The sequence below is a fragment of the Aethalodelphis obliquidens genome, unplaced genomic scaffold, assembly GCF_003676395.1.
Source record: "Aethalodelphis obliquidens isolate GAN/ISIS:26980383/991018 unplaced genomic scaffold, ASM367639v1 scaffold18, whole genome shotgun sequence".
NCBI lineage: Eukaryota > Metazoa > Chordata > Mammalia > Artiodactyla > Delphinidae > Aethalodelphis > Aethalodelphis obliquidens.
The window spans coordinates 11,675,176-11,701,008 of NW_020837962.1; the positions used below are offsets into that span (position 1 = coordinate 11,675,176).

At 53.7% G+C, this 25,833-nt stretch overlaps 3 protein-coding genes across 16 annotated transcripts; 2 read left to right on the forward strand and 1 right to left on the reverse strand.

The window, feature by feature from the left end:
- The first annotated feature begins 1,206 nt into the window (after window positions 1-1,206).
- RNPS1 (RNA binding protein with serine rich domain 1) lies at window positions 1,207-10,697 on the forward strand. Of its 8 annotated transcripts, none has more exons than XM_027117773.1 (9): window positions 1,225-1,350; window positions 4,338-4,525; window positions 4,755-4,910; window positions 5,571-5,762; window positions 5,952-6,054; window positions 6,358-6,511; window positions 8,442-8,561; window positions 9,022-9,163; window positions 9,761-10,697. In XM_027117773.1, exons 2-9 carry the CDS (start codon window positions 4,455-4,457, stop codon window positions 9,858-9,860), a joined length of 1,038 nt encoding a protein of 345 aa, XP_026973574.1. In that variant the 5' UTR covers window positions 1,225-1,350; window positions 4,338-4,454; the 3' UTR covers window positions 9,861-10,697. The 8 variants fall into 8 exon arrangements, with proteins under 8 accessions (XP_026973579.1, XP_026973574.1, XP_026973577.1 ...); XM_027117772.1 differs by lacking the exon at window positions 1,225-1,350 and adding an exon at window positions 1,362-1,742; XM_027117778.1 differs by lacking the exon at window positions 4,338-4,525 and having other exon boundaries at window positions 1,207-1,350.
- A 1,207-nt stretch (window positions 10,698-11,904) lies between these two features.
- Window positions 11,905-21,542, forward strand: ECI1 (enoyl-CoA delta isomerase 1). Its single transcript, XM_027117791.1, has 7 exons — window positions 11,905-11,997; window positions 12,092-12,205; window positions 14,899-15,026; window positions 18,562-18,708; window positions 19,497-19,618; window positions 19,740-19,918; window positions 21,282-21,542. The coding sequence occupies exons 1-7, from the start codon at window positions 11,946-11,948 to the stop codon at window positions 21,446-21,448; spliced, it is 909 nt and encodes a 302-aa protein (XP_026973592.1). The 5' UTR covers window positions 11,905-11,945; the 3' UTR covers window positions 21,449-21,542.
- On the reverse strand, window positions 20,833-25,822 carry DNASE1L2 (deoxyribonuclease 1 like 2). 7 transcript variants are annotated; one of them, XM_027117790.1, is made up of 8 exons: window positions 25,080-25,822; window positions 24,628-24,788; window positions 24,445-24,533; window positions 24,283-24,366; window positions 24,101-24,201; window positions 23,894-24,006; window positions 23,499-23,750; window positions 20,833-23,131 (listed from the first exon to the last, which is right to left on the reverse strand). In XM_027117790.1, the coding sequence occupies exons 2-8, from the start codon at window positions 24,769-24,771 to the stop codon at window positions 23,078-23,080; spliced, it is 837 nt and encodes a 278-aa protein (XP_026973591.1). In that variant the 5' UTR covers window positions 24,772-24,788; window positions 25,080-25,822; the 3' UTR covers window positions 20,833-23,077. The 7 variants fall into 7 exon arrangements, 6 of the variants coding, with proteins under 6 accessions (XP_026973591.1, XP_026973590.1, XP_026973589.1 ...); XR_003435117.1 differs by having other exon boundaries at window positions 23,907-24,006; window positions 24,283-24,533; XM_027117789.1 differs by having other exon boundaries at window positions 20,833-23,750.
- Between the last annotated feature and the right edge of the window lie 11 nt (window positions 25,823-25,833).

Genomic DNA, 25,833 nt, shown 5'->3' on the forward strand with positions numbered 1-25,833 from the left:
GAAAACCACATGGAGCAGAAAGCAATGACCTGCAGACTACAAACATAGGTATACCCATCCATCGGGGCCACTAAGACTCATCCTGGACTCCCTTGTCCTTTCCCCTGACATTTCATCCATCTCCAAGCCTCACTGGTTCCTCCCCCCCCCCCCCAAATCAGCACCTTGGATCTGTTCCCCTCTCTTCCTTGGGACACCCACCTGTTCACACGGCGTCTGGGACGGGGATGCACCTTCCCTGCCCCCAACTAACAGTCACGCAGTTTTGACTGCTTACCAGGCACAGCGCGGGAGGAAGAGGGACATAGCGGTAAACAAACCTGCAAGCCCTGATGCACTCAGCGCCGGTTTTACTCCGACAGCCTCCTGCCTGGTCCTGGGCCTCTAACCCTCACCCTCCTGCCTTCGCCAGAAGGCTCTGACAGTGCCTCCCCGCCTGCACCGTCCACCGGCCAGGGGATGACGCCATGGCGCCGTATATTGCACATCTTCCCCGTTCTGTCCAACGCTAAACTCCACCTTCCTAGCCGCGGCTTCTTCCAGCGAGCCTCCGCGCATTCGCACCAGCTGTTCCCTCTGCCGGGCGCGCCCTTCCACTCGGGTCTCAGCTGCAGTGACACCTCCTCGGAAGCGCCTCCCTTTCTGCACATTATCTTCTACCCTGCAGTTTGCTGCCCGTGCGTTCTGGCTGCACAACCCCGTCTTGCCCACCAGGCCGAATTCCGCCGGCGCAGAAGCTGAGTCTACACGGTAACCCCTCACACCACTAGTGGTAATCGCAAGAACCCATCCCCGCAATGGGCCCGGCCCGCTGAGCCGCCTCTGCCATGCGGGTCCCCACGGCCTGCCGCCAAAGGCCGCAGCACCTGCACACCCCTCCTCTAACCCCGCCGCCCGGCCTCTCCCAGCGCGAAGCTGCGGGGTCTGGAGACAAGCGCCTAGGCAAGCCGGGAGGCACGCCGCGAGCCCGGTGCGCACGCGCACGGATAGGGGCGGGGCCACGGCCCCCTTAACCCGCTCCGCGCCGGCCCGCGAGCTACCCACACAGCGCAGTCCTCCCAGCCCCAGAGAGCTGCCAGCTTGCCGACCCCATGAGGGGTGCAGCTAGCCCGGGACAGCCCCAGTCGCCCCTCCAGAGAGGGAGACAGAGTATAAGCGCCCCGACTCCTCTCTCCCCAAAAAGGCCTTGGCCCTTTAACCCTCTCCTCGCTCGCACTCATTGGCTGAGGCGGTCTACGTCATCGCTGCGCGCCGGACGAGGGTGCCTTCCCGCTCCCTAATCCTGACGCCAGAGCGGCGCCCGCGTCAGAGGCTGAGGAGAGCGAGCGGAGGTCGTGGCGGCGGGAAGATGTAAGTAGGGGGAATCCGACCCCATCCAAGCTTCAGGGGCCGCCCGCCAGGCTCGGCGGGGCGCATCGTGGAGCCGGCCTGCTCCCCGGCCACGCGGTGACAACGGCGGCCTAGCGGCGCGGTACAGTGTTTGAGAATAAAGAGTGTGGCCCGGGGCGGGCTGAGTGGGAGGCGCCGAGGCCGCGGCCCGGAAGTGGTCGGGGCCGCGGCGGGCGGAAGGGCGCCCTCGCTTCGTCCGCTCTGCGGCGGGCCCAGTGAGGCCCCCGGAATTCGGAGCAGCCGGGAGCTCGGCCTCCGCCCTCGGGGCCTTCTCGCCGGGCTGGAGACCCAGGCCCGCAACGCCGGGCCCTACCCTGGAAGTGCTCGCGGCCCGGCGCCTGGACTGGGGAGTTGTGAGTGAACGCGGACGGTGGGCGGCGAGATCGCGTGTGGGGCCGGTGCCGGTGGGTGCGGAGTTGCTTTGTGGGATGCCCTGGGTGACCGACTGACCCTCCCTTCGAAGCCGTTAATTCAAACATCGACTCCACGAACGTCTGCCGGGTTCCTGTGTGCCGTTCTCGGTGCTAGTCCTTGGGGATAGGCCCCTAATGTCTTGGAGCTCAGTTTGACGGGTAACCCCAGGAGGGAGGATACGGGAAGGTTAAAATCGATGGAGGAGAGGCATGGCTTTTTCTCTTTGTTATTTCGCATGAATTGTGCCTAAAATGTACTTTTAAATGGGGAAGGTGCTCTGAAGATGTGAGCTGAAACGCCATCTACTCGAGATTTAACTAATTGTTCTCTCCTCTCTCTGGCTGTTGGACGCGCACCTTTCCGGAGGATGGGGGAGGTAATCAAGGTCCTGTGCTGTTACCTGAACTTGTGTAAACAGAGAACCTCAACCTTTGCTTTCTAGTACTCAGGCCACGCCCAGCAAAGCGTTCACTTACTCTGTGGTTCTTAATTTTTAGTGTTTTAAGAATAACCGGTGGTGCTTGTTTTCACAAAGTACATTAGGGCAGATCTTTAGGACGGCGGTGGGGTCCAGGAATCTGCATTCTGGGACAGTTAAACAATAAGGTAGCCATTGGCCACACGTGGCTATTGAGTACTTGAAATATACCTAGTTCAAATTGAGGTGTTTCAAAGACTTAGTATGGGGAGGTGTAGATGTTTTATTAATGAATTTGTATACTGATTGGTGAAAAGATAATACTTGGTGTGTAGCATGTCAAATAAATATATTACTAATAGTTAACTTTATCTGTTAACCAAGATTTTTTGTAATGCAGCTACTAGAAAATTTTAGAGTACTCTTGTAGCTGGCACTCTTTCTATTGGACAGTGCTGCTCTTGGTGACCCTAATAGGGGCAATCCAGGGACCCCTGTTGAGCATTCAGAGACTGTGTGTGACTTTAGAGTCAAGAATTTATGTGGGAGAAGAGCCTCCAGAGCCTCTCTTCTAACATTAGCTACCGTTTATTGAGCCTTAACTAGGTGCCAAATTAACTCCTTTATGGGTTAATTTGGTTTATGTCCCTGATAACTATGAGGTGTAGGAACTGTCTGTGTCACTGTACTGCTGATGAGAACTTGAGGCTCAGAAAGGTTAAGTGATTTGTCCAAGGTCACACAACAGAGCTTTGAATCAAACCCAGGCAGGCTGACTCCAGACTCTTAACCATTGAATTATACTCCCTGATTGTCCAAGGACACTAACCTTATCCAATGTTGCCTGCTGGGTGTCTATAGTACCTTATTATTTTAAAACAAAACATCTTTAAAAATTTTATAGTCCTGGAAAAGAGCAGCAAAAGTGACATTCTCTTTTGTACTTCACTTGCATGTCCAAAGCTGGGTACTCTTTTCTTCAGTCAGAATGTTTATCCAGCATTTTGGCAGCACTATTCACATGGAAACAGGATCCCGATTGGTGTGCCATGTCCAAGTTACTTACAGGAAGGTGAGCTAGAGGTAGTTGAGGCTGACATCCCGAGATCTTTGCTTGCAACTCAAGCAGATTGTACAAAACGTCAGTGGAAATACTAAAGACAACAGTCCTGAGGAAACAGGGCACATAATTAATTGTTTGTTCTTGAGTAATATTTACTATTGCTTGTTCACTGAGTACATGGCAGTCCAGGCACTTGGCTAAACCCTTACATGTGGTACCTCATCCAATTCCAATGTCTACTTTTTTCCCTCCAACATTTTATTTTTGAAAAAATGTGAACATACAGAAAAGCTGAAAAAATTTTGTGCAGTGAATAGCCACGTCACCACCACCTAGATTCTACATGATACATTTCTGTTAACATTTGCTTTATTTATATCTAGCCACCCATCAATCTTATTTTTTCTTGCATTTCAAAGTAAGTTGCAGACTTTGGTATACTTCCCCCCCTAACTCATATGCATATCATTAACATTAGTCAGTGTTTACAATGACTATTCTTCAACGGCTTATTTTACTGCTTTTTAAGTGTTCATGGGGAACGTTTCATTTGTTTGTGTTTGGGTATTAAATGTTTTGATGCCGGTACCAGTCACTTTTGAAATGGTTTTTGCTTCCAGTCATATCATATATTCAATGTATCCTACAAAGATTACAGCAATGAAACAAGAAATCTAATCCTATCAGTTGGGTTTTTCTCTGTTCTGCATGCAAATGTGGTGCTGTAGTATTTCTAAAGGACTGTGGAGGGCTCATCATCAAACTTAAGAATGAAAAACGGGTATTGTACCGCCTGTAAAATAACAGGACACCACCATCCACACCGTTCCTTAAGAAAAAGACAAGCTGAGGTGATGGTTCTACCTGTGCCTCCTGTGGGGGCGGGATTCCCCCCCTGAGGAAACAGTGCTCATCCCCCGTGTGTTCCTGGCTTTGTGGATGCTTGCTGCTTACTGTGTTCCTTGCTGCCTTCTCCTGTGCTCAGCTTTTGATTGCAAAGTAGATATGTTGCCTTGCCAATTTACTCTGTAAATCCTTTTATCTTGTTATTAGGCTGCACTTTGGCGTAAATTGCAATCGATTAGGGATCGTTTCTCAGACTCAAGTTAGAAGTGAGAGTTCAGATAAGTGAGGCCGCCATTGCTGCTTTGAACACCTCAGAAGGGGAGAATGGATTTATCAGGAGTGAAAAAGAAGAGCTTGCTAGGAGTCAAAGAAAATAATAAAAAGTCCAGCACTAGGTAATCCTTCTGTTAGATTTTTCTAGTGCTACTTTGGGGGTGCTCATTGCTAGGGACCCTCAGAAAGGGGAAAATTGGAAATGTCTTGAATTTTACAGTGAAAGTGTCCTAAGCCACAGATATTTTGCCCTGTGATTGCCTGGGATTTGTGTAGCCCTTTGGGGTTGTGCTGTTGTTTCAGGGTTCATTCAAAGGGGCATGTAATCTCATACTCTTCCTCACTATCCAGGGCTCCTTCTCCTACCAAACGCAAAGACCGCTCTGATGAGAAGTCCAAGGATCGCTCTAAAGATAAGGGGGCCACCAAGGAGTCAAGCGAGAAGGATCGTGGCAGGGATAAAACTCGAAAGAGACGCAGCGCTTCCAGTGGTAGCAGCAGCACCAGGTGGGGCTGACGGGTTAGAGCATTGCCAGGGCCTCGCGTCCACAGCCGTGTCCCTCTTCCTTCCCGAAGAGCCTGCAGAGTGCTCTGTCTTCTTATAAAGGAACACACTCAGATTTTTAATAGAGACTCTAATTTATGGCAAACTGGTTTGGGGTTTGCTCTCATTATATACAGAGGATGGTGTTGGGATTCTTTCTTTTCTGGAGATGTTAAGGAATGGGACATCTTGGGGTATGCTTTTCTGTCAAGTGCTTTTGATTTGGAGTTGTGCTTGGATTGCCCTAGCCTGGAGCTTCCTTTTCCTTCTGTTGAAAACCAGCCTGTGTTAGTCAGTAGCTGCCTTCCAAGCTGAGTTAGTGGCTCTGACTTGCCAGGCTCCTTCTTTACCTCCCAGTAGGCAAGGCTTCTGTGTAGGTTGGAAGCAGCTCATTCTTCCTTCCCTATCACTGCACAATATGTATGCTGTTTTCTGTCCCTACCAAGGGCTTTGGCTTAGGGCAGGGATCGGAGGATGTCAGTGTTTGCCCCGCTGGGGAAAGCAGTGGGTTTTGAAAATACGAGGCCAGCAGTTCATCTTGGGAGCATGTGCAGGCTTGCCTGTTCAGTGAAGAAATGCTGCTCCCACCACTTGTCTGTGACCCCCTCCCTCTTGCCCCTCAGGTCTCGGTCCAGCTCTACCTCCAGCTCAGGCTCCAGCACCAGCACAGGCTCCAGCAGCGGATCCAGCTCATCTTCAGCATCAAGCCGCTCAGGAAGTTCCAGCACATCCCGCAGCTCCAGCTCCAGCAGCTCCTCTGGCTCACCGAGTCCTTCTCGGCGCAGACATGACAACAGGCGGCGTTCCCGCTCGAAGTGAGCTCCCTTCCAGCACCGCTTCTCCACCCGGGAGTAATTGGCTTGAGGGCTCTCCCCCAAAACCTGTGAATTACCTGGGGACCTAAATTAACAAACGGGGGGCTGTAAAGTCACCGTAGTTATTATAAAAATAGACCAAAAAAGGAGTTTTACTGTCTTAATAGGATTTTTTGTTTTTTCAATCAGATCCAAACCACCCAAAAGAGATGAAAAGGAAAGGAAAAGGCGGAGCCCTTCCCCTAAACCCACCAAAGTGCACATTGGAAGGCTCACCAGGAATGTGACCAAGGTGAGGAATCCTGTTTCTGTCCAGTGGACAGTGGGGTGTGTCTGTTTTGCAAATTTTCAAAGTGGAAAGCTGGAGAAGCAAGCCTCTGCCAGAAGGTGAACTTAGAATGTAGCATTTCGGAGGGCTGACTTGGTGGTGCATGACCAAGTAGAGCACTGGTTAATTCATTTTAATGGAATATATTATATGTATGTGTTTAGATTTACCCCCAGGTGCCAAGGTTGTAGTCATTGTGTAGTGGGTTCTCTGACTCTTACACAAGTGATTAGTGGATGAGCATTAGTGACTCTTCTTTCTCCCTAGGATCATATCATGGAGATATTCTCCACCTATGGGAAAATTAAAATGATTGACATGCCTGTAGAAAGGATGCACCCCCATCTGTCTAAAGGCTATGCATATGTGGAGTTTGAGAATCCAGATGAGGCCGAGAAGGCGCTGAAGCACATGGACGGAGGTGAGTTAAGCCCTGCCAGCTCCCCTCTGAACCCCTGTTTCTTTGTCCCCTGTCCACGACCAGCTACCCACCACGCATAGTGTGTTTAAAACCGACTTTCAACCTGGCTGCATGTAAGAATCTCCTTGGAGCTCTTTCAAGATTCCAGTTCTTACTCAGTGGGTGGGTGTTTACCAAACACATGTTTTGTGGAGCATGGTTCTTGAAAAAAAATTCATCAAATATGAATATCAATCAAAGTTTTAAGGATCAAATGAACGGTTCCCCCCCCCAAGGAGTATATTATGAATATAACGAAGCATCATTTTTATATGGAAATGTTTTCTTTAATCCTCTCTGAGTCATTCCCTCTCTCTCTCCCTCTCTCTCTCCCTCTCTCTCCCTCTCTCTCCTCTCTTTCCCTCTCTCTCTCTCTCTCTCTCTTTTTATTTGGCTGCATTGGGTCTTCGTTGCTGTGCACGGGCTTCTCATTGCGTTGGCTTCTCTTGTTGCGGAGCACGGGCTCAGTAGTGGTGACTCACAGGCTCTAGAGCGCAGGCTCAGTAGTTGTGGCACATGGGCTTAGTTGCTCTGCGGCATGTGGGATCTTCCTGGACCAAGGCTCAAACCCATGTCCCCTGCATTGGCAGGCGGATTCTTAACCACTGCGCTGCTAGGGAAGTCTTGAATCATTTTGTCTTTTGCTAACATTTCAGCATTTTTAGGATAACTTCGCTGAATTCACAAATTTTACCCATTTCCCATAGCCACTTTTTATTCGGTAGAATGATTTGTCAACCTTTGAACGCTTGTGAATAGCTTCAAATTTCGAATAGTCTGCATTTGAAGGAATATGGGATTTGTCTGTGCCCCAGTTCACTGCTGCTGTACTTTAGGCAGCTGGAGCTGAGCCGGGACTGCCCACAGCACTGTGTGGGCTGCCAGGCCAAGTGGGAAGGAGATTCTGAACCCCTTACAATCTTGACATCCTTGGAGGCCCTCTTATACATTTGATAAATAGCCTCACAGGTCTTTGGCCCTTGAGCTCTGGTAGAGTTTGTATACTACAAAATTTTCCTTGGTACTGAGGTACAACTCTTTCAATCTACTTAAATCCCTCTGGAGTGTTTTATGAGTTAAGCATAAACTATGATCCATCCCTCTGCACACTTCAGCTCTTGGCTTTGTTGAGTCACACCTTTGTTTTAGAGACTGTTGATCTTGTGTATTTGATAGAGTCTGAGCACTTGCTAAAAATTTGGGAGACTTGGGCACGTTCAGGATGTGTGTGATTATAAATATTCCACGTTTTCTTAAGATTCTGGTAGGACTTTCCTGTGTGTATTGTGCTGTGCACCACTGAATGGAACAGCTCCACACTGTCTCCAGAAAGAAAGCGGGGGGGGGGGGCTTTGCCTTTACTGGTAGCTAGCCAGAGGATGACTTTGCCTCTGTTGTTACATAGTCAGTGCCTGTGAAATCCCTGACTTGGACTGGCTTTTGGCCATAGGCCAGGGCAACCTTAAGCCGTGTTTACTTAAATTGAGCCTTTCAAGTATGTTGCGAACATAGGTCCAAATTCCTGAGTCACCTTAATACCTCAGAAGTTCCCTTGAAAGTAGGAGCTGAGAAGATAGAAGACCCTCCACTCTTTGGGGGTACACGGGCTGTGCTTGGTCCCCTGAGCAGTCCCTGGACTGGATCCGGGTGCCTTATCCCCTGGGATTCTTGGGTCTGTGCCTCAGTGTCCTTTGCTCTTTCTTTCCCTGAGGTCCTGCAGTTTCCTTGTGCCTCCATTCTGAGCTGCCTCCCCTTGCCATTCTACGATTTCATTCACACGTGGTTTTAGTACTTGCTGCACGTGGACTCACCTCCCTGAAGCACTTTTTTCAAACTCTTTAGACAGACTTGACAACTCCTGAACATCCTTTCATTTTGTTCCCCACCCCAGAAGTCCCTTCTTCCTCTCGGGCCCCACCTCTCAGGAGATCACAGATCATCCAAAACCCTGGTGCTGATCATCCTTCACCCCACCCCTGGGCTTGCTCACCTGATCCATCACCAAGCTCCGGTGATTATACCTCCCCATTATCCCTTGAGTTCTTATGTTTCACCCCCATCTCAGTCCTGCCAAAGCCCCCTGCCAGGTCTCCTCACTGCAGTGCCCCCTTCACATTGCTCTTAAGAAGGAAGTTCAAGTGCAACACCACCTTCCAGCTCAGGGCGGGAGCATAGCTCTTCCCCTCACTTAGCAAATTCCAGGCTGTTCTTTAGGTGTTGACTTGGATGGTGCTTCCCGTGGAAGGCTATCCCAATGCACTAAGATTAGGTTCCCTGCTTCCTGGTAGTTTTCTTTATGAAACCTCCAATAACAGTAATTATGAGGTTCTTTCTGTGACCAGAGTAGTTTGTCCTTGTCCCCCCAGGCTCCTCTCTGTCTCACTCACCATGGTATGCCCATAGCTGGCATTGGGCCTGGCCCAGGGTAGGTGCTTGTTAGATATTTTGTGACTTTATCCTTTTTTCAACAGGACAAATCGATGGCCAGGAGATCACTGCCACTGCTGTGCTGGCCCCCTGGCCTCGGCCACCCCCCAGGCGATTCAGCCCTCCCAGGAGAATGCTGCCACCACCTCCCATGTGGCGCAGGTCACCCCCACGGATGAGGAGAAGGTGAATCACTTCGGGGTCTCACAGGGGACTGGTTAGGGCCAGTTTCCGTTTATCTTATTTACAAACATAAAGTTAGGATGATGACTTCGGGACTTTGTCCAGCCCTGCCTGTCCTCTGTGCCTCATGATGGGGGTGGGAAAGCAGCATTGGCATAGGCAGTCTTCAGAGCTCATCGTGTTCTTTCCAGCTGGGGAAAGGAAGAGCTGCCTGATTGAGGGACCCTCGGGAGGTGTGACCCCTCCCCTCCCTCCATGAGAAAACCGGAAGGGTCAGAGGAGTAGGGGAGAGGCTAACAACACCCTTGGCAGAGGCCAGTGTCAGGCTGTCCTCTGCTAGCGGTGTCAAGGTGCACTTTGCACAGCCCTCGAAGAAGAGAGTGCCTGGGGTCATGCCCTTGGTCTCCAGAACATTTGTGTGTCTCCCAAGGGTTCTGCGTCAGGGACATCCAAAGGGAGCTGTCCTGACTGGAGTGTTGGAGTGTGAAGCTGTGTAGAATTGTTCCCGAAAGAAGGCAGCTTTACCCCTGTGATTCCAGATGCGGAGCTGCTCCCGGGGTGTGGGTTTCGTGTCTGATGTGGTTTCTCCTCTTCCCACAGGTCACGTTCCCCTCGGCGCAGGTCCCCCGTGCGCCGGCGATCCCGCTCCCCTGGCCGCCGCCGCCACAGGAGCCGCTCCAGCTCCAACTCCTCCCGATAAGCAGGGCCACCGAAGCTCTGCCCTGTGACTTGTATACCATGCAACTCACTTTTGTCACTTTTCTAGCAGAAGGAGGATCGGTAGGAAAGAAATCCCTCACTCGGGGCAGGCTTCGAAGGTGAAGGCAGTAATTGCTACATTTCCCCTGGCGGCAGAGTTCCGGCTGCAGGAGTGTTGTTGGTTTGGGGTCGTGCTTATAATGATGCCTTCCAGTTTTCTGGCTAGAAAGCTTCCACATTCCTAGTTCCTGAGAGTCAGTTTAGTGGCAAAGCCAGCAGGGATGAGCAGGGGGCTCCAGGCGGTGGTACAGCCCCAGCCTGGGAGCATGTTTTCCCATTCCACAGATGACGTGGGTTCCATCTGGTGGGCTGGTCGTGCCCTAACCTGTTGGCCTGCAGGGTCCCACAGGAAAGGGTGTGCTTTTACGCAGCTGCCATTCCTGTTAGCCTGGCCCTGCTCCCCTGCTTGAGTCCTCTTCTGACCTCTAGGGCCAAATACCCAAAATGGTTCTTTTCAGGTGTACTCATGTGCGTGCACACACACACACACACACACAGACAAACCCATGTCTCCCTTTCTCTCTGAAACTTGTAAGTTGAGAGCCAGCTCTGTCCGGTCATCACAGAACCCCCCGTTGTGTTGGTATTCATGGTGGTCGTGCAGGTTACTTTGGCAACGTGTACATTGCTTTTTTGGCTTTTATTGTACAGTCAGTACTATACATTTTCTGTTTTGAGTTTTGTAACTTTGTAGCATTTTAGATAATATTGTGTTTGTACTTTGTCGTGTAGAGAAAAGAATTGTGTTGAATAAACCTAGGATTAGAGTGCAGCTCGAGTGTTGGGTTCGCTGCCTCCTTCCTGTCCCTTGGCCCCAAAGGCAGCTTCAGTTGTGAGGTAATTAAACATGATTGTCTAAAAAATGTTTTGGTTTCATTCCCAAAGTCACAGCTCCAAAACCTCTCAACCAGAAAAACACTGGAAGTGTTTATGAGTGTTGGGCTGCTCCTTGGCTAGACACATTTTAGAAAGAGGTGTTTTTTGTTTTTCTTTATTGGCCACACCATGCAGCATGCAGGATCTTAGTTCCCTAATCAGGGATCAAACCTCCGCCCCCTGCACTGGGAGTGCTGAGTCTTTAACCACTGGACCACCAGGGAAGTCCCAGAAAGAGGTGTTTTATCACCTTTATATTACAGGAGCTTTGAATTCTACCTGACCAGAAATGTGGATTTCATTTGCTGCTGCTATTTTAGGTGGCCATGGAAAAGCTATTTTCCACCTCAAAAACTGGTTTGTTTCACAAGGAACAATTGAAAACACTTAAGATGTTACAAAAACAAGTCTCAGTTGCCCCCCCCACCCCGTACTTGACCCTTGGCCCTTACTGTGTCCAGTGTTCAAACTGAATGGTCAGAACAGTGTTCAGGCAGGATCAAGTAAATACAAACACGAGATGTCTCCTTCCCCTTCCTTGTGGGGAGCACTGCAGTCCCACAGTGGTGTGAGAGCACCTCACCCCTTGGGGAAGGTGAAGGGTCAGTTCTTAGTCACCAGGCTATGCTGCCCCACGCCTGTGGCTAAACCACCAGCTGAGATTCCTGGTCCCCCCCCACAGGCAGGAGGCGGAGTTCACACTGGCCCCCATCAGCATCCCCTCTAGCATCCTTTCCAGTGCCCACAGCTCTGCTGACGGCTCTGCGGGGCCGCAAGCTGCCGGGGTCCCCACAGTCCCTGACTACCACTCGGTTCACAACCCTCTCCGGGACTCGCACACTCCGTGACTTACGTGTGGTCCCGGGTCTGGGCGGCTCGATCTTTGCGTGGTGGCGCAGCTGCGAGTCGTGGGGAGGTCGTGGGGAGTGCGGCGTCTGGCCTGTCCGGTTTTCCCTATCGGCGACCCTTCACCCCGCAGCCCCAGCGTCCTGCTCAGCTAAGCCCGAGGCTCCGCCCGCTCGGGCCTTCGACCGCGGCCTTGGCCGGGTGCAGTAGCCCCCGCCTCCCGGAGGAGAGGCCTAGGCCCTGGGGGCGGGGCGGGCGGCAAGGCCACACCCCGGCGCCGCGACCCCGACCCAGTGCGGTCAAGATGGCGCTGGCGGTTGGAGCGCGCGTCTTGTCGCGTGCCCTGCTCTGCCCGTGTGCGTGACTGGGGGCGGCGGCCGGGTTGGGCAAGGGCCTGGGGAGGGGGGCAGGGGCGCGGCAGGCTAACGGGCCTCGCGCTGCCCTCCGCAGGGGCCTTGCTCCGGGGCGCGACCATCAGGCGGACGGAGCCGACGGCCGGCAGCGGGGACAGCGCGCGGCGTTTCGGGACCCAGCGGGTGCTGGTGGAGCCGGACGCAGCCGCAGGTAAGCGCCCGGAGCGCGGTCGCCCGAGCGCCCGGCCGCCCGGCTGTGGGGAAAGAGGGGGGCGCTGGCAGCAGAGCGGGCTTCACTGGGCAGTGCGTTTGATCTCCCCCAGCTCCAGGCCCAGACCTGGAATCCAGACTCGGGAGAACGCTCGAATTTCTAAAGGCCACGGGATAAAGCCCAATTTTAAAGGCAGTTTCTGTTGAGTTCAAAGCTTAAGGGTCATCAGTCTAGGTGTTTTCGCCCCCCAGTTCATTATGAAGATAAAAATATTTCAGTTTTTAAAGTTTGGGGCATGTGCTCCTTAGCTGTTAAATTGGGAACTAAAATAATTGGAAGTATTTCAGAATAAAATATTTTAATTTTTCTTAATACTCCCAAGTGGCACAGAACCCAGCAGATATTTTTTTAATTAAAGCCAGGAGCCACAAGTGAAGTCACTCCTACCCACTCCCATCAGAACACCTCCTAAAAGTCTCCAAGGGGGATTTTAAAAAGATAGAAAAAGCACTTTTGAAAGAGAAACCAGTGCTTTCTCTACCAGAGGGCACTTCAGAGCTGGGTCCTGAGCAGGCTTGACATCGGAGACGTGCAGTGTCAGATTTTAGGACAAGCTGTCTCATGACCTCCCAGCTCCTGGCCTCAGCCTTTCAAGATGCCTCCCATCCCCAGTCCACTCTGGCTTGGCAGGGAGCCAAGCTCCTCCCCAAAAGGGGCTACAGTTTCAGCCCCCCAGAGCCCCCCAGACACGCACAGGTTGTGCATCGCTGCCTGTGCCTGGACTGCTGTCAGGGCACCCACCGTGTTCCTTGGTTCAGTTCTCTAGTTTAGCTCCTCTCTGGGTTGGGGGCTGCCCGAGCCAGGTGATGAGGGGCCCAACTACGAGTCCAACAAAAACCTGAGTTTCTGAAAGGATTGTTTCTGTGACAGATTTGAATATATATCAGAACTTGAATAAAACACATTTTTAAAGTATTGAAGTAGGTGGTGGTGGTTGCACAAGATTGTGAATATACTTAATACCACTTAGTTGTACACTTAAAAATGGTTTGAATGGTAGACTTTCTTTTATGTAAACAAGTAAGAAAAAAATTATCAGTGAGACAATTTTTTACCAAAGTGCTTTCCCACCCCACCATGGAAGAACTCGCTAGCTTCACCGGCTTATCGTGGTAGAAGGTTGAGTTTGAGGTCAGAAAGCCAGGCTTGGTTCTGTCCTCACTGCCAGACCTGGGTAACCTTCAGGCATCTTGAGGCTTGGAGGAATTAATGGAATAAAAGTACTTTTTTAAATGTTTTCATTTGAGACTTCCCTGGTGACTCAGTGGTTAAGCATTTGCCTGCCAATGCTGGGGACACGGGTTCAATCCCTGGTCTGGGAAGATCCCACATGCTGTGGAGCAACTAAACCTGTGTGCCACAACTACTCTGAGCCTGTGCTCTAGAGCCCACGTGCCACAACTGCTGAAGCCCATGTGTCTAGAGCCCATGCTCCGCAACAAGAGAAGCCACCGCAATGAGAAGCCGACACACCGCAACAAAGAGTAGCCCCTGCTCGCCACAACTAGAGAAGAGCTTGCGCACAGCAACAAAGACCCAATGCTGCCAAAAATAAAATAAATAAATAAATTTTAAAAAAAGAAAAAAGAAACTTACCTCCGAACCAAGTTTGGGGAGCTCACTTCTGAAAGTTTTGATTGCTTCTTATTTTTACATGTACATACCTGTAGCCAGTTAATAATTACCTCTTCCTCATAAATCATAGGTCTCAAAAGAGTCTCCTTGCCTTCAGGACTTAATTCTCATTCCTAGAGAATGGTTTGTGTTGACTATCCAGAGATTTCCAAGGCCTTGACCAGGGAGATGTACCCTAAGTGAACGGTGGCATTTCTAAAGCCCTTGGGATCTGCCCTTGGGCCAGGCAGTGAGAACAGATGGCCCCAGCCGGCCCAGGCCAGCAGCTGCACTGTCCACAAGGGCAGGCCCTACCACTCCTGCTTTCCCTGCTGCTGGCAGTATAAATGAATAGATGGAGTGTTTAAGAACATCTGACCCCTGATATTCTTACTCTCAATCCTTAAACAAGCATGAACCAGAGGCCCCCACTGGCGTTCCTCCTTGCACATCTGGTTTAGTGTTTGCTCACTTACTCAAGAAACTAAGGCCATTTCTTACTCCCCTGAGGATGTAGGACTTACATCTGGGAGAAAAAGATCAACAAAAATTTGTACATGAATGTTCACAGCAGTATTACAATGGCCAAAAGGTGGAACTAACCCAAGTGTCCATCAGCAGGTGACTGGATAAGCAAAACATGCTGTACACAGTTAATGGAACGTTATTTGATCTTAAGAAGGAATGAAGCACTGACACATGCTACTACATAAATGAACCTTGAAAACAGTGAAGACAGACACAAAAGGTCACATATGATTCCACTTATATGAAATGTCCACAACTGGCAAATCCATAGGAACAGGAAAGAGATTACTGATTGCCAGGGGCTGGAACAGGAAGAATGGTAACTGCTGATGGGTACAGGGTTCCCTTTCTTATAAGGTATATGAATCTCACCTCAATTTAAAAAACCCAAAATCTGTGTAGCTTCCCATGGCCTGGTTGAGGGTGCAGGGTAGTTGGGGGTACCTTTCCCATGTTGGGTATGAGTTTTGTCCTTTTCATTTTCAAACTAGGGGTCGCCGTGATGAAGTTCAAGAACCCCCCAGTGAACAGCCTCAGCCTAGAGCTGCTGACAGAGTTCATTATCAGCCTGGAGAAGCTGGAGAATGACAAGACCTTCCGAGGCGTCATCCTGACTTCGGTGGGTGCTCCTTAGCTCCCCCAAGGCCCCAAGTTCTCAGGTCGAAGTCCAGACTCAGGAGCCCTCCTACACACTTCACATGGTGGAGAAAACCCAGGCGGCCCAGGTGTGGGTGCCACCACAAAGGGCTTCTAGGGGTTGTAGTCCTGGGTGTGGGGGCTCGAGGGGGCCGTGCCATGGGCAGCTGGTTCTCCCGCAGGAGGCTGATCCTTAGTTCCCAGGTCATGCGGTTGTGGAGCCAGACCTGGGGCAAGCCTCGGCCCTCCACACCCAGGGCCAGGATGTAGGTGAGGGCAGGTGACATTTCTGCAGGATACCCTTGAGGCCATTCGACCTCACGAAGGGTGGACCCTGTGCAAACTTGGCAACAGCTTCCTGGGGACCTACCCAGGCCAGCCCCAGTGACGGTGCTCATCCCAAAAGCTGTGCCCTCCATTCCCATCTGGGCAGGTCCTAGAGTTGAGGTCTCAGAGGGCAGGCTTTTCCCTTCTGAATTCTCGAGGGGAATGGGAACGGCAGCATTTCCCCTACAAGCCAGCAAATGCTGGTAACAACAGGACTTTGTTGGGTCAGGAAGAGCACTGGGGTCACCTTTCAAGTTAGAAGGAGCCACAGACAGCATAAGCGTCCCCCAAAGCTAAGTGCCACGATACTAGAGACCAATGGGAACACCTTGGCCCTGCCGTCATTAAAGGTGCAGGAAGCAGACGGTCACAGCCTGCTTCCTGCACTTTTAGGCCAAGGTTTGGAAGGTCCACTGTGGGCTCGCACCTGCTTCCTTAAACCCTCAGGTTGTCCTGGGGTGGCCTGGAGTTGCAGCTCTGGAGAGCCTGGCTGCCTCTGACGAGGGGACCCATCACTGTGCTGGAGGCACGGACCAGCAGGGAACCCTCAGGGGCTGGCCTGATGCACGCACCCAGTGCGTCCCGTGAAGCTGGGGTTTGCAGAGCCAAGCCTTGCCCCATCCCATGGGAGTGAGATGACCTTATTGCTCCAAGGGTAGGACTTATACTGGGTGTAGATCATTTGAGGGAACTTTCTAACCTGCCTAGAGATGCTGAAATTGCCTAGGAACTTTTCACCCTGGATAATTCCTGAAAATACTCCATTTAAGGTGTCATTTCATAGCCTGACGTTTTCTTTATTATGCTCTGAAAATGAGAGAATTGCGTGTCACCAGAGATAGGACCTTTAGAACGAAAGAGGGGAAGACCTGTCACTTGTCCAGGCCCCCAGCCCCTGTGCTCTGGGGACAGGGAGCCAGCATTTGTCCCTCCGGAGCCTGCGTTCTCCTTGTGACAGTGTCCTCCCCTCCAGCAATGTGTCTGTGCCTCGTGTTCTGTATCAAGTTCCTCCTGTGTACGTAGCACAAGACCTGGCCCAAAGTGGGTCCTCAGCAAATGTTTTGGAAGGACTTGTGTTAGTTGGGGCCATCTTAACGAAGGACCACCAACGGGTAGCAGTGGGGCAGAACAACAGAAATGTATTCCCTCACGGTCTGGAGGCCACAGGTTCAAAATCAAGGTGTCAACAGGGCCAATCACATCTAGAGGCCATGGGGGAGAATCCTTTGCTTCTGCCAGCTTCGGGGGGCCCCTGGGTTCCTGTACTTGTCTCCACGTGGCTGTCTGCCCTATCTCTGTGTCCGAATCCTCCTCAGAAGGACACCAGTCAAAGGATTTAGGACCCCCATACTCCGGTACGGCCTCATCTTAACTTGATCTCATCTGCAAAGATGCTATTTCTGAATAAGGTCACATTCTCAGGTACTGGGGTGAGGACTTGACCTTGTCTTCTTCGGTGACACAGTTCGGCCCACTACAGATACATTGCTGAATCACAGAAATCACGGAAATAGGCCAACCCACATCCATTTTCATCTGTCTGGCAGAGGCCATCCCCAGCTGGGATTAATGTGTTCGCTTCTCTCGCATCCAGAATAGAGTTCTTTGCCTTTGCTTCCCTCCAGCGCCAGGACTGTGGGCAAGTGCTGTCAGCCCCTCCAGCTTCTGTGCTGAGAAAATGAATTGGGGAGGCAGTGAGGAGGGGAGGAGCCAGGAGCTCATGGTGGGAAGAGATTAAGGAGGAAGGCTGAAAAGCTGAACGTCAGTCCTGCCACATCTTCAGAGCAGGAGCAGCTCCATCCCCCTGCCATCCCACCCCCAACAGGCGCTGGCTCACGGGTCCCTGCTCGGCCTGTGAGACAGCAGGACGTGGTGTACCGACCGCCAGTCTTTCCATCCCTGTGGGGCCTTTTTAGTGACAGGAGTGGAACACGTTCCACGTAAACAAAAGGCCAGCCTGCTGGTGTCAGTGCACACACAGGCACGTGTGTATATGAGAAACACGGGGCTGCATCTATGCCCTGCACTGCAACTTGCTTTTGTCGCTTAATATAAGGATGTAGCGGACTTCGAGTGTGGCTGCCCCTCCTCACAGACACTGCAGGCAGGGGAGGGGGTTCGGTCGTTGCTGCAGCAGCACATGGTGACCGCGGCCAGTGCTGGTTAGTGATCAGCAACCCCAGGTGCGGTGTTCTCGGGTGAGGGCTGGGGAGCTGCCCCTCCCCTGGCCTGCATTCTTGACAGAGCACCCAGAACCTGGTGCCCATGCCCAGAAGCACCTTCTGCCTTGGTCTGCGCTCCCCACCCCCACTTCAGCGGCTGTGTTGGGGCCTGGGGCGTCCACACAGGACACACGTGCCTTACAGATCCTTCCCCAGGCTTATGTCTCACGTGTGACAGCCCAGGGCAGAGGTCTGTCTGCTTTTTTTTAAAAAAAAGCTAACTGCATGATGACCAGACTGCAGCCATGACATAAGTTGGTCCATCTTTTTTTTTTTTTTTTTTAAAACAGAAACCATTTTATTTTATTTATTTACTTTTGGCTGTGTCGAGTCTTAGTTGCAGCACGCGGGATCTTTCATTGCGGTTCACGGGCTTAGTTGCCTGCGGCCTGTGGGATCTTAGTTCCCCGACAGGGATCGAACCCACATCCCCTGCACTGGAAGGCAGATTCTTAACCACTGGACCACCAGGGGAGTCCCGAGGTCTGTCTTCTTGACTGCTCACCACTCCCTCCTTCCCTGGCCGGGTCCTGACAGCTCCTTCTGGCCTGCACCGGAGTCTGCAGTTTGCTTTTGGGGTACATCAGAACATGTGTCCCCTCCGACTGTCAGGAGTCCTCCCCCGCCCCTGAGTTCCTCTGCCCAGGATGAGTACAGAGGTATGCACAGAGTCCGGTGTGTTTATGTCCCTGGGGGAGCACCTGGCCCTGCTGCCTTTTCTTCCAGTTTGAAGCTGGAAAGGGAAGAATATCCCAGAATGCAGAAGGAACAGAGTCCAAGGGAAGTCCAGGCTGCCTCCCTGGAGCCCCCAGCTCTGGGCTCCTGGAGGCAGCATCCTGCTGCCCAAGCATGACCTCAGTTCCCCTGTCTCTTGAGCACCTGTGGGCTCCCTGGGCCCTGGGGCTGTGTTGGCACTGTGGGGCAGACTCTGACGGGGCCCCTGCCCACCCCCACCCCCCACCTCCCCAGGACTGCCCCAGGGTCTTCTCCGCAGGCCTGGACCTGACAGAGATGTGCGGGAAGAACCCGGCCCACTACGCCGAGTACTGGAAGGCGGTGCAGGAGCTGTGGCTGCGGCTGTACCTATCCAACCTGGTGCTGATCGCCGCCATCAACGTGAGTGTCCCCGCTCCCGAGGGGCCTCCATGGCTCGCTGCGGGCCAGCCCTTAGGGTGGGTGTGGATGTGGCCCTGCCCTCAAAAAGCCCTCAGAGAGGCAGGGGGCAGTCGGGAGACCCTCAGAGGTGCACAGGTCAGCTTGCCATTACAGACCAGGTGAAGGGGTGGGGCTGGGGGGGACTTGCTCACTGAGGTGGGGGTGAGTGTGGGGGCAGGAACCAGGGCCCATGGTCAACGTGGTCCAGCAGGAGGGTTATGAGGGTGGGGGCAAGTGGGATCAGATCTACATTTTGGGAATATCACTTTGGCCTAACCTAGGGAAGGCAGGGGTGGGGCTAAGGCCAGAGAGGTGCCAGGAGGGCCTGAGCTGGGTGGAGAGGAGGGATGGCCAGAGTCAGGAAGACTCCATGGGGTGTGGTGGCCGCTGACAGCCTCTGTTTGGGGCAGTGGATGTATGAGATGAGGGCAGGGTGAGGTCGGGCCTCGGAGGACCTCCTGCTGGAGGAGAGGAGAGGCCGCTTGCTGCCCTGACATGTGCGTGAGAAAAGAGGGGGTGTTCTGGGCCTGAGCGCTGGCCACCTTGCCAGTGCCTGCGGCCTCAGGCTGATGGGCAAGCCGGAGCCCCTTGTGCGCACACCCCCAGTGTTGGTACAGCATCCTGGGGGCTGGAAGCACCCAAGAGCTCACGGCCACCTGAGGCCCTTCCTTGGGACCCTGGGTCTCTGGAAGATGACCGGAACCAGCCACAGCAGCACCCAGAGCCCGTTGGTCCTGCTTCCCCTGTAGGGAGCCTGCCCGGCCGGAGGCTGCCTTATCTCCCTCACCTGCGACTACCGGATCCTGGCTGACAACCCCAAGTACCTCATTGGGCTGAACGAGACCCTGCTGGGCATCGTCGCCCCCTTCTGGTAAGACCGGGGGCTGCACCCACACTCCACCAGACCCGGGGCTGAGCCCACCACCGCGCCCCCCCCGGACCCCCATTCCCCGGGAGCCCTGAGCCCACCGTGAGTGGGTGTCTGCTTCCAGGTTCAAAGACACCCTTGTGAACACCATTGGGCATCGTGCCTCAGAGCAGGCCCTGCAGCTGGGGTTGCTCTTTCTGCCAGCAGAGGCCCTCCAGGTGGGCCTGGTGGACCAGGTGGTGCCTGAGGACCAGGTGCTGAGCACAGCGCTCTCGGTGATGGCCCGGTGGATGGCCATTCCAGGTGAGGGGCGTGGCGGGGGGGGGGCAACAGCTGTGGGTACCGGTGGGCAAGTAGAGAGCCCCGTCCCCTCCCCAGCCTGGAGCTTCTGGTGAGACAGGAGGTTCTCAAGCAATTCACAAATGAGCCATTCACAATAGCAGACTGACCTAGTGTCCTGAGGCTGATGTAACAAATTACCACAAGAGGGGGAGTTCCGGGGCAGGGGGGTGCTTAAAACAAGGGAAATGCATTCTCTCTCAGTCTGGAGGCCAGAAGTCTAAAATCGGTGTGGGCAGGCCCTCGCTCCTGCCAGAGGCTCTGGGGGAGGCTCTTTCCTGCCTCTTTCAGTTTTGGGGGCTCCAGGTGTCCTTGGCTGTGGCTGCGTCACTCCCATCCCTGCTGTGTCTTCACATGACCTTCTCCCACAGTGTGTCTCTATATCTCAGAGCTCCCTCTCCTTTTACGGACACCTGTCCCTGGATTTAGGGCCCACCCTGAATCCAAGATGATCTCAGTTACACCTGCAAAGACCTTTTTCCAAGTAAGGTCTCTTGCAGATACTTTTTTGGGGTCCACTGTTCAACCCACTACACAGACAACTGGAAACAGCTTGTGTGTCTGTGTATAGAAATAGGGCTGCTTGGGACTTCTCTGGTGGTCCAGTGGTTAAGACTGCCTGCTTCCACTGCAGGGGGTGCAGGTTCGATCCCTGGTCAGGGAACTAAGATCCCACATGCAATGTGGCCAAAAAAGAAATAGGGCTGCTTATATCAACTATGGTAGAAACCAGGGATCAGCAGGCTGTCTGTAAAGAGCCAGGGAGATTTTCGGCTTTGTTGGTCACATGGTGTCTGCCATAACGCCAGAGCAGGAGGGCGGACTTAGAGCACGTGAACTAACAAGCGTGTCTGTGTTCCAATAAAACCAGGCCACCGAATTCTGAATTTCATGTAATTTTCACGTATCACAAAATATTACCCTTTTAAAATTTTTTCCATCTATATAAAAATGTAAATACCATTCTTGGCTCTTGAGCTCTGGGGGGCCAGGTTTGCCAATGCCTGACACAGACAAATGCCTGAATACCGTGCAGCCATTAATTATGTTGTAAAAGAGTATGTAGTGACATGGAAAATATTGCCGACAATATAGTTGAGGGAAAATAACAGGTTAAAAAGGCAACTTTCACAATATCATCCTGTATGATTTTAAAGGAAATCGATGGACAGTAGGGAACAGGTGGCTTTTATTTTCTTCTCTTTGCTCATTTGAATTTTCTAAGTTTTCTACCGGAGTTTCAGTTGGAACTCCCTTGGAAAGCTTGAGAATACCACTGTCCCAGAGAAGAGCATGGGTTTTCACAGGTGGGACCCATCTTCTTTAGATCACGCTCGACAGCTGACCAAGAACATGATGCGAAAGACCACGGTAGATCGCCTGGTGAAGCAGCGCGACGCGGACATCCAGAACTTTGTCAGTTTCATCTCCAGAGACTCCATCCAGAAGTCCCTGCAGATGTACTTAGAAAAGCTCAAACAAAAGAAAGGCTAAGGGCTGGGCTGCCATGCAGGGTTTTTAGCCGTTTGCACCCTTCTGGGGGCCCTATGGTTCCAAGGGATTTAAAGAAGGTGTTTTCCAATTTAAACGTACTTTTAGCTCTTTGTTTTGCTCATCTCCCTAAAAGGCCTGTTCCTTGTAGCCATAGTCCTAAGGCCTGTTACCACTCACGAGTACCCTTTGTGCCTGGCGGGTGGGCAGATGGGCACAGCTGGCAAGCAGTGTCTTGATTTGGGAATCATAAAGTGGTAGATGGCACCCTTCTGGACCTCAGCGATGTCACTGTTGAGTGTCTCCTCCCAGAGCAGAATAAAGCCCTTGAGTTTCCCATCCCTGGCTGGTGGGATGCCTGACTGCTGGAGGCATAAGGCCAGGTAGTTGTGGGCCCTGGCAAGCCACACAAGAAAAGGAAAAGGGAAAAGCCCTTGGGCTGCCATGGTTTTTTGTTTGGATGGAAAGCCTGTATAAATTTCAGAGAAATTGGGTGACTTGGAGAGGGAGGAGGGAGGCATTTTACATCACAGGTGTCCTAAATCTGACTTTAGAAAGATCTAACAAGAAAAGCTTGTTCAGATTCTTGAAACAAAGGTTTTTCTCTCCCATACAATTCAGGCCAGTTAAATCCTGCCGAAGGTGAGACGCTTCGAAAACCAGAAACCTCATCAGGCCCCTGTCATTTACACTGTGTACCCCAGTTCTACTTGTTCCCAATCCTCAGGTGATGGGTTTACTCAGGGTGCAGGCCACTGTCCTCCCTGCTGAGTCCTTGCCCAGCCCAGGGCTCCTGAGGAAGAAGCTACCAGGAAGGCACCTTTGAAGGGGCTGTAACCACTGTGAGCTGTTCAGGTTCTGTGGACAGGACCTTAACCCAACCTGCCTGCTCACCACTGAGGAGGCTCTCCACATGTCCCAGCGCCGCCAGCCGGCTGGTTGCAGGGGGCCAGCCTTCTTGACCTCCCCCCCACCAACTGCAGTGCTGGATAGGAAAGGACCCTCATACACAAGTGCCTGTGAGTGGCCTGCAGGCCTGGGAACCGGGGCCATAGGAGGAACACTGAAGACTGGGAGGTTGGCCTCGCACATCCACCCTACACCCTGTGTGAGCACTTACCCCAGCTGCACTCAGTACAGGTGCTTGAAAGCATTTAGTTTGCACAAAGAGCGAGCAGGGAGCTTCAGCCAGTGAGCACAGGAGCTGCCTTCTGGAGCCAGCCTGGTCTGGAGGTGGTCAGTTCCCAGCAGGATGTGGAATGGGCAGGCCAGGCTGTCCCTGTCCCCTAAATGGGTTGGGACCGGGGACCTGCTTGGCTGCAAGATGAAGGTTTGTGCCCCAGAAGAGCTGAGTCCTAAGAAAGGACATGAAGGCTTCGGAGCCAACAAGTGTGTGTGGTCCTGGCTGAGGGTTCACTGTTTATTGAGCTCAGCTGTATGCCCAGTGCTCTACGAGGTGCTTCTCACAACTTTATGAGGTAGTGGTGGCGGCCCATTTCACGATGGGGAAACAGGCTCGGAGTAGTCCCATCACTTGTCCAGGCCCAGCTGACCCTACCCTGCAGCCCTGTGGGGCTTCCTCCTTGTGGCCAGAGTCTGCAGGCAGCCTGCCCTGGCCAGGGTTCAGGGCTGTTAGTAGGACTTGAGGGTCACCTCCACAGGAAAATGGTCACTGATGGCCAGGGCCTGAAGGGAGAAGGGGCCAACTCTGAGGCCCTGCTGAGCAGCCAGTCCTCCCTCAGGCTCCACCCCCAGAAAACTGCCCCATCTCCCCCCAGGAAGGGGCCCACTGGGTGTCCACAAACCACTGCATCTGGGGGTGGGGGAACAGACCAGCGAGGCCTGGGCTATCCATCCCAGCTGTGCGGGTTCGGTAGGAGCATGGCCTCGGGACCCCACTCTGGGGAGGTAAAGAGCTTCCTGTACTGCCATCCCAGATTTGTTCCATTCAGCCAGAACTGAACCTCTAAGGGCCTTTTCTAGAAACAGTGCAGGGAGGGGAGCGCCAGGTGTACTGAGGTTGGGCCTTGCTCCTACTGGGCCCAGCACTCGCCTGAGCCTGGTACAGGCCAAATTCCTCCTGGAAGTCGTATACGGCGGCCGACTGGGGCTTCAGACTGCTGCGCAGGCGGGCACCACAGACCACGATGCGGTCGTAAGCACAGTCTGACTTGCCCACCGTGGTGTCGGCGCTGTCCGGGATGAGCCACTTGAAGACCTCGCTGCTGCGCAGGCGGATGGCCGGCCAGTCCTGAGCCTGCACGTAGCTGCAGTCGGCGTTGAAGTCGCCCAGAAACAGCATGTCCTGTGGGGCACCGCGGAACTGGGTCTGAGGCTGCGGGAGGGGCCGCGCGCGCAGAGCCTCACGCCTGTGGCCGACCCCCAGGGCGCACCTCCGGGACCCTGGGCCGTGGGGCAGGGCGGGGCCGCACGGACATAGGGGCTTACGTAGGTGCCCCACTTGTCTATCACGTCCAGGTACACATCGTAGAGCGCGTCGATCTCGGCTACAGCTTGGTGCGGTGCCGCGTGCAGCGGAATCAACACTAACTCCTCGGCAGCTGCAGGAGGTAGATGTCAGGGGCTGGGACGGGGCCTGCGGGACGGGCGGGGCCAGCGGGACGGGCGGGGCCTGCGGGACGGGCGGGGCCTCACCTGACCCGGGTGCCGAGAACTTGACCACGAAAGGTTCACGACTGAAGGCGTCCTCCGGGTCCAGGTACTGGTACGTGTCCACGACCGACACCGTGTCCTTCCTGGGTGTAGAGGGTGGGTGGGCGCCCCAAGTGGGCCCCCTCCTGCCCTGCGCACCCCTCCCCCGCATCCCCGCCCCTCACCTGTAGACAAACAGGTACGTTTCCTTATACTGGTCCCGACCCAGGGGCTTACTGCTCACGAAGCTGTACTCGTGCCTGGACACGCTGCGGAGACACCGGCCAAGCCCGGGGTCAAGGCATCGCTCGGAGACCTGGCCCCACGTTGGGCCCTGCCCGCCATACCTGTTGATCAGCTCCATGAGCGCCGATACGGCGCTCAGGTCGGAGTCCCGCACCTCCTGCACCAGCGTGATGTCATAGCCAGCCAGGATCTGGGGGAGGGGCCGGCAGGTGCGGGGTCACGTGTGCGCGGCAAATTAGCCCGCGGAGCCCAGCTACAACCCCGCCCAGGGTCCCCAGCCTCACTTGCGCGATGATGCCGCTGCAGGCCGGGTCTGACACTTTGCTGTCGCCGAAGCTCCGGATGTTGAAAGCTCCGATGCGCAGCGCCGCGTCTCCTGCAGCCCCTAGCGCCCAGAGCGCAGCCAATAAGGCCAGGGGCCTGCCCATGGCGCAAAGCTGGCGGGCTTAGAGGGACAGACACAGCCCGCGTGAGCGCGGACGTGGAATCGGACACACCAGGCCACCCTTCTCAGTCCCGGCTGCTGGGACGCGGGGGCTGGGCAGGTTCTGCCACCCTTTGGTGGCTGGCAGGAAGGCATATCCTCCCCCTGCCACTCTCCAGGTCTCCCCAAAGTGGTGGGCTGGGCTTACGGCCGTGGCCGTTCTCCTCCGTGGGGAAACGGAGGCCCAAATATTGAGACTCCATTCACATCCAGCCCCCGGCTCAGTACCCCGCCCCCCCCCCCCAGACTCACCTGAGGGATGTGGATTGGCTGTGTCAGAGGCTTAGGATCTGGGTCCCAGTAGAAGTCAGAGGTCCCAGCTGGGGGTGTGTCTGCAGCACAGGACAGACTGCAAGGGCTTGGTCTAGCAGCAGCTCTGGCACCCCAGCTCCGTGAGTATTTGAAACCCTGCTCCAGGGAGGGGCCGGGACTGCACTGGGTCCCGCCCCCTCCACGAATTGGACACTGTAACTCCTAGCTCCCATTCCCACAGAGACCACCCCCACCCCCGCAGGGCAAGGCGGCAGGGGATCCACCTTGAGACTGCTGTGGTGCCCCCAAGCCTGTTAGAACAGGGACTCAGAAGGCCCTGCCAGCCCAAGAGCTACATCAGGACTGGGAAAGAGGACCAGACATGCCCACGGTCCAGGTCTTGCTCCTGTCCCTGCCCCCGAGAAACTCGGTCACCCAGAATCTCCCTCAAGCTGCATCTCTTCAGGGAAACTAAGTCAACACAATCAGGAAAGACCGGCCCCATTTGTGGCCTAGCATCTCCTGCTGCTTCTCCACGTGCTGTCACCTCAAGGTAAAAAGCCGAGACTCCTGGGTCTCCCAGTCTCATTCCCCGGCCCCAGGGAGGCCCCAGGGTTGGAGGCTAGGAAGCAGCATCCCCTCCCACCCACCTCTATGGGCCTCAGGAAGCTGGGGTCACAGCTCCAGCTGGGCAAGGCAGCAGCAGGAGGCTGCCTGTCCACATACCAATGACACCCACACACTGCCAAGGTGC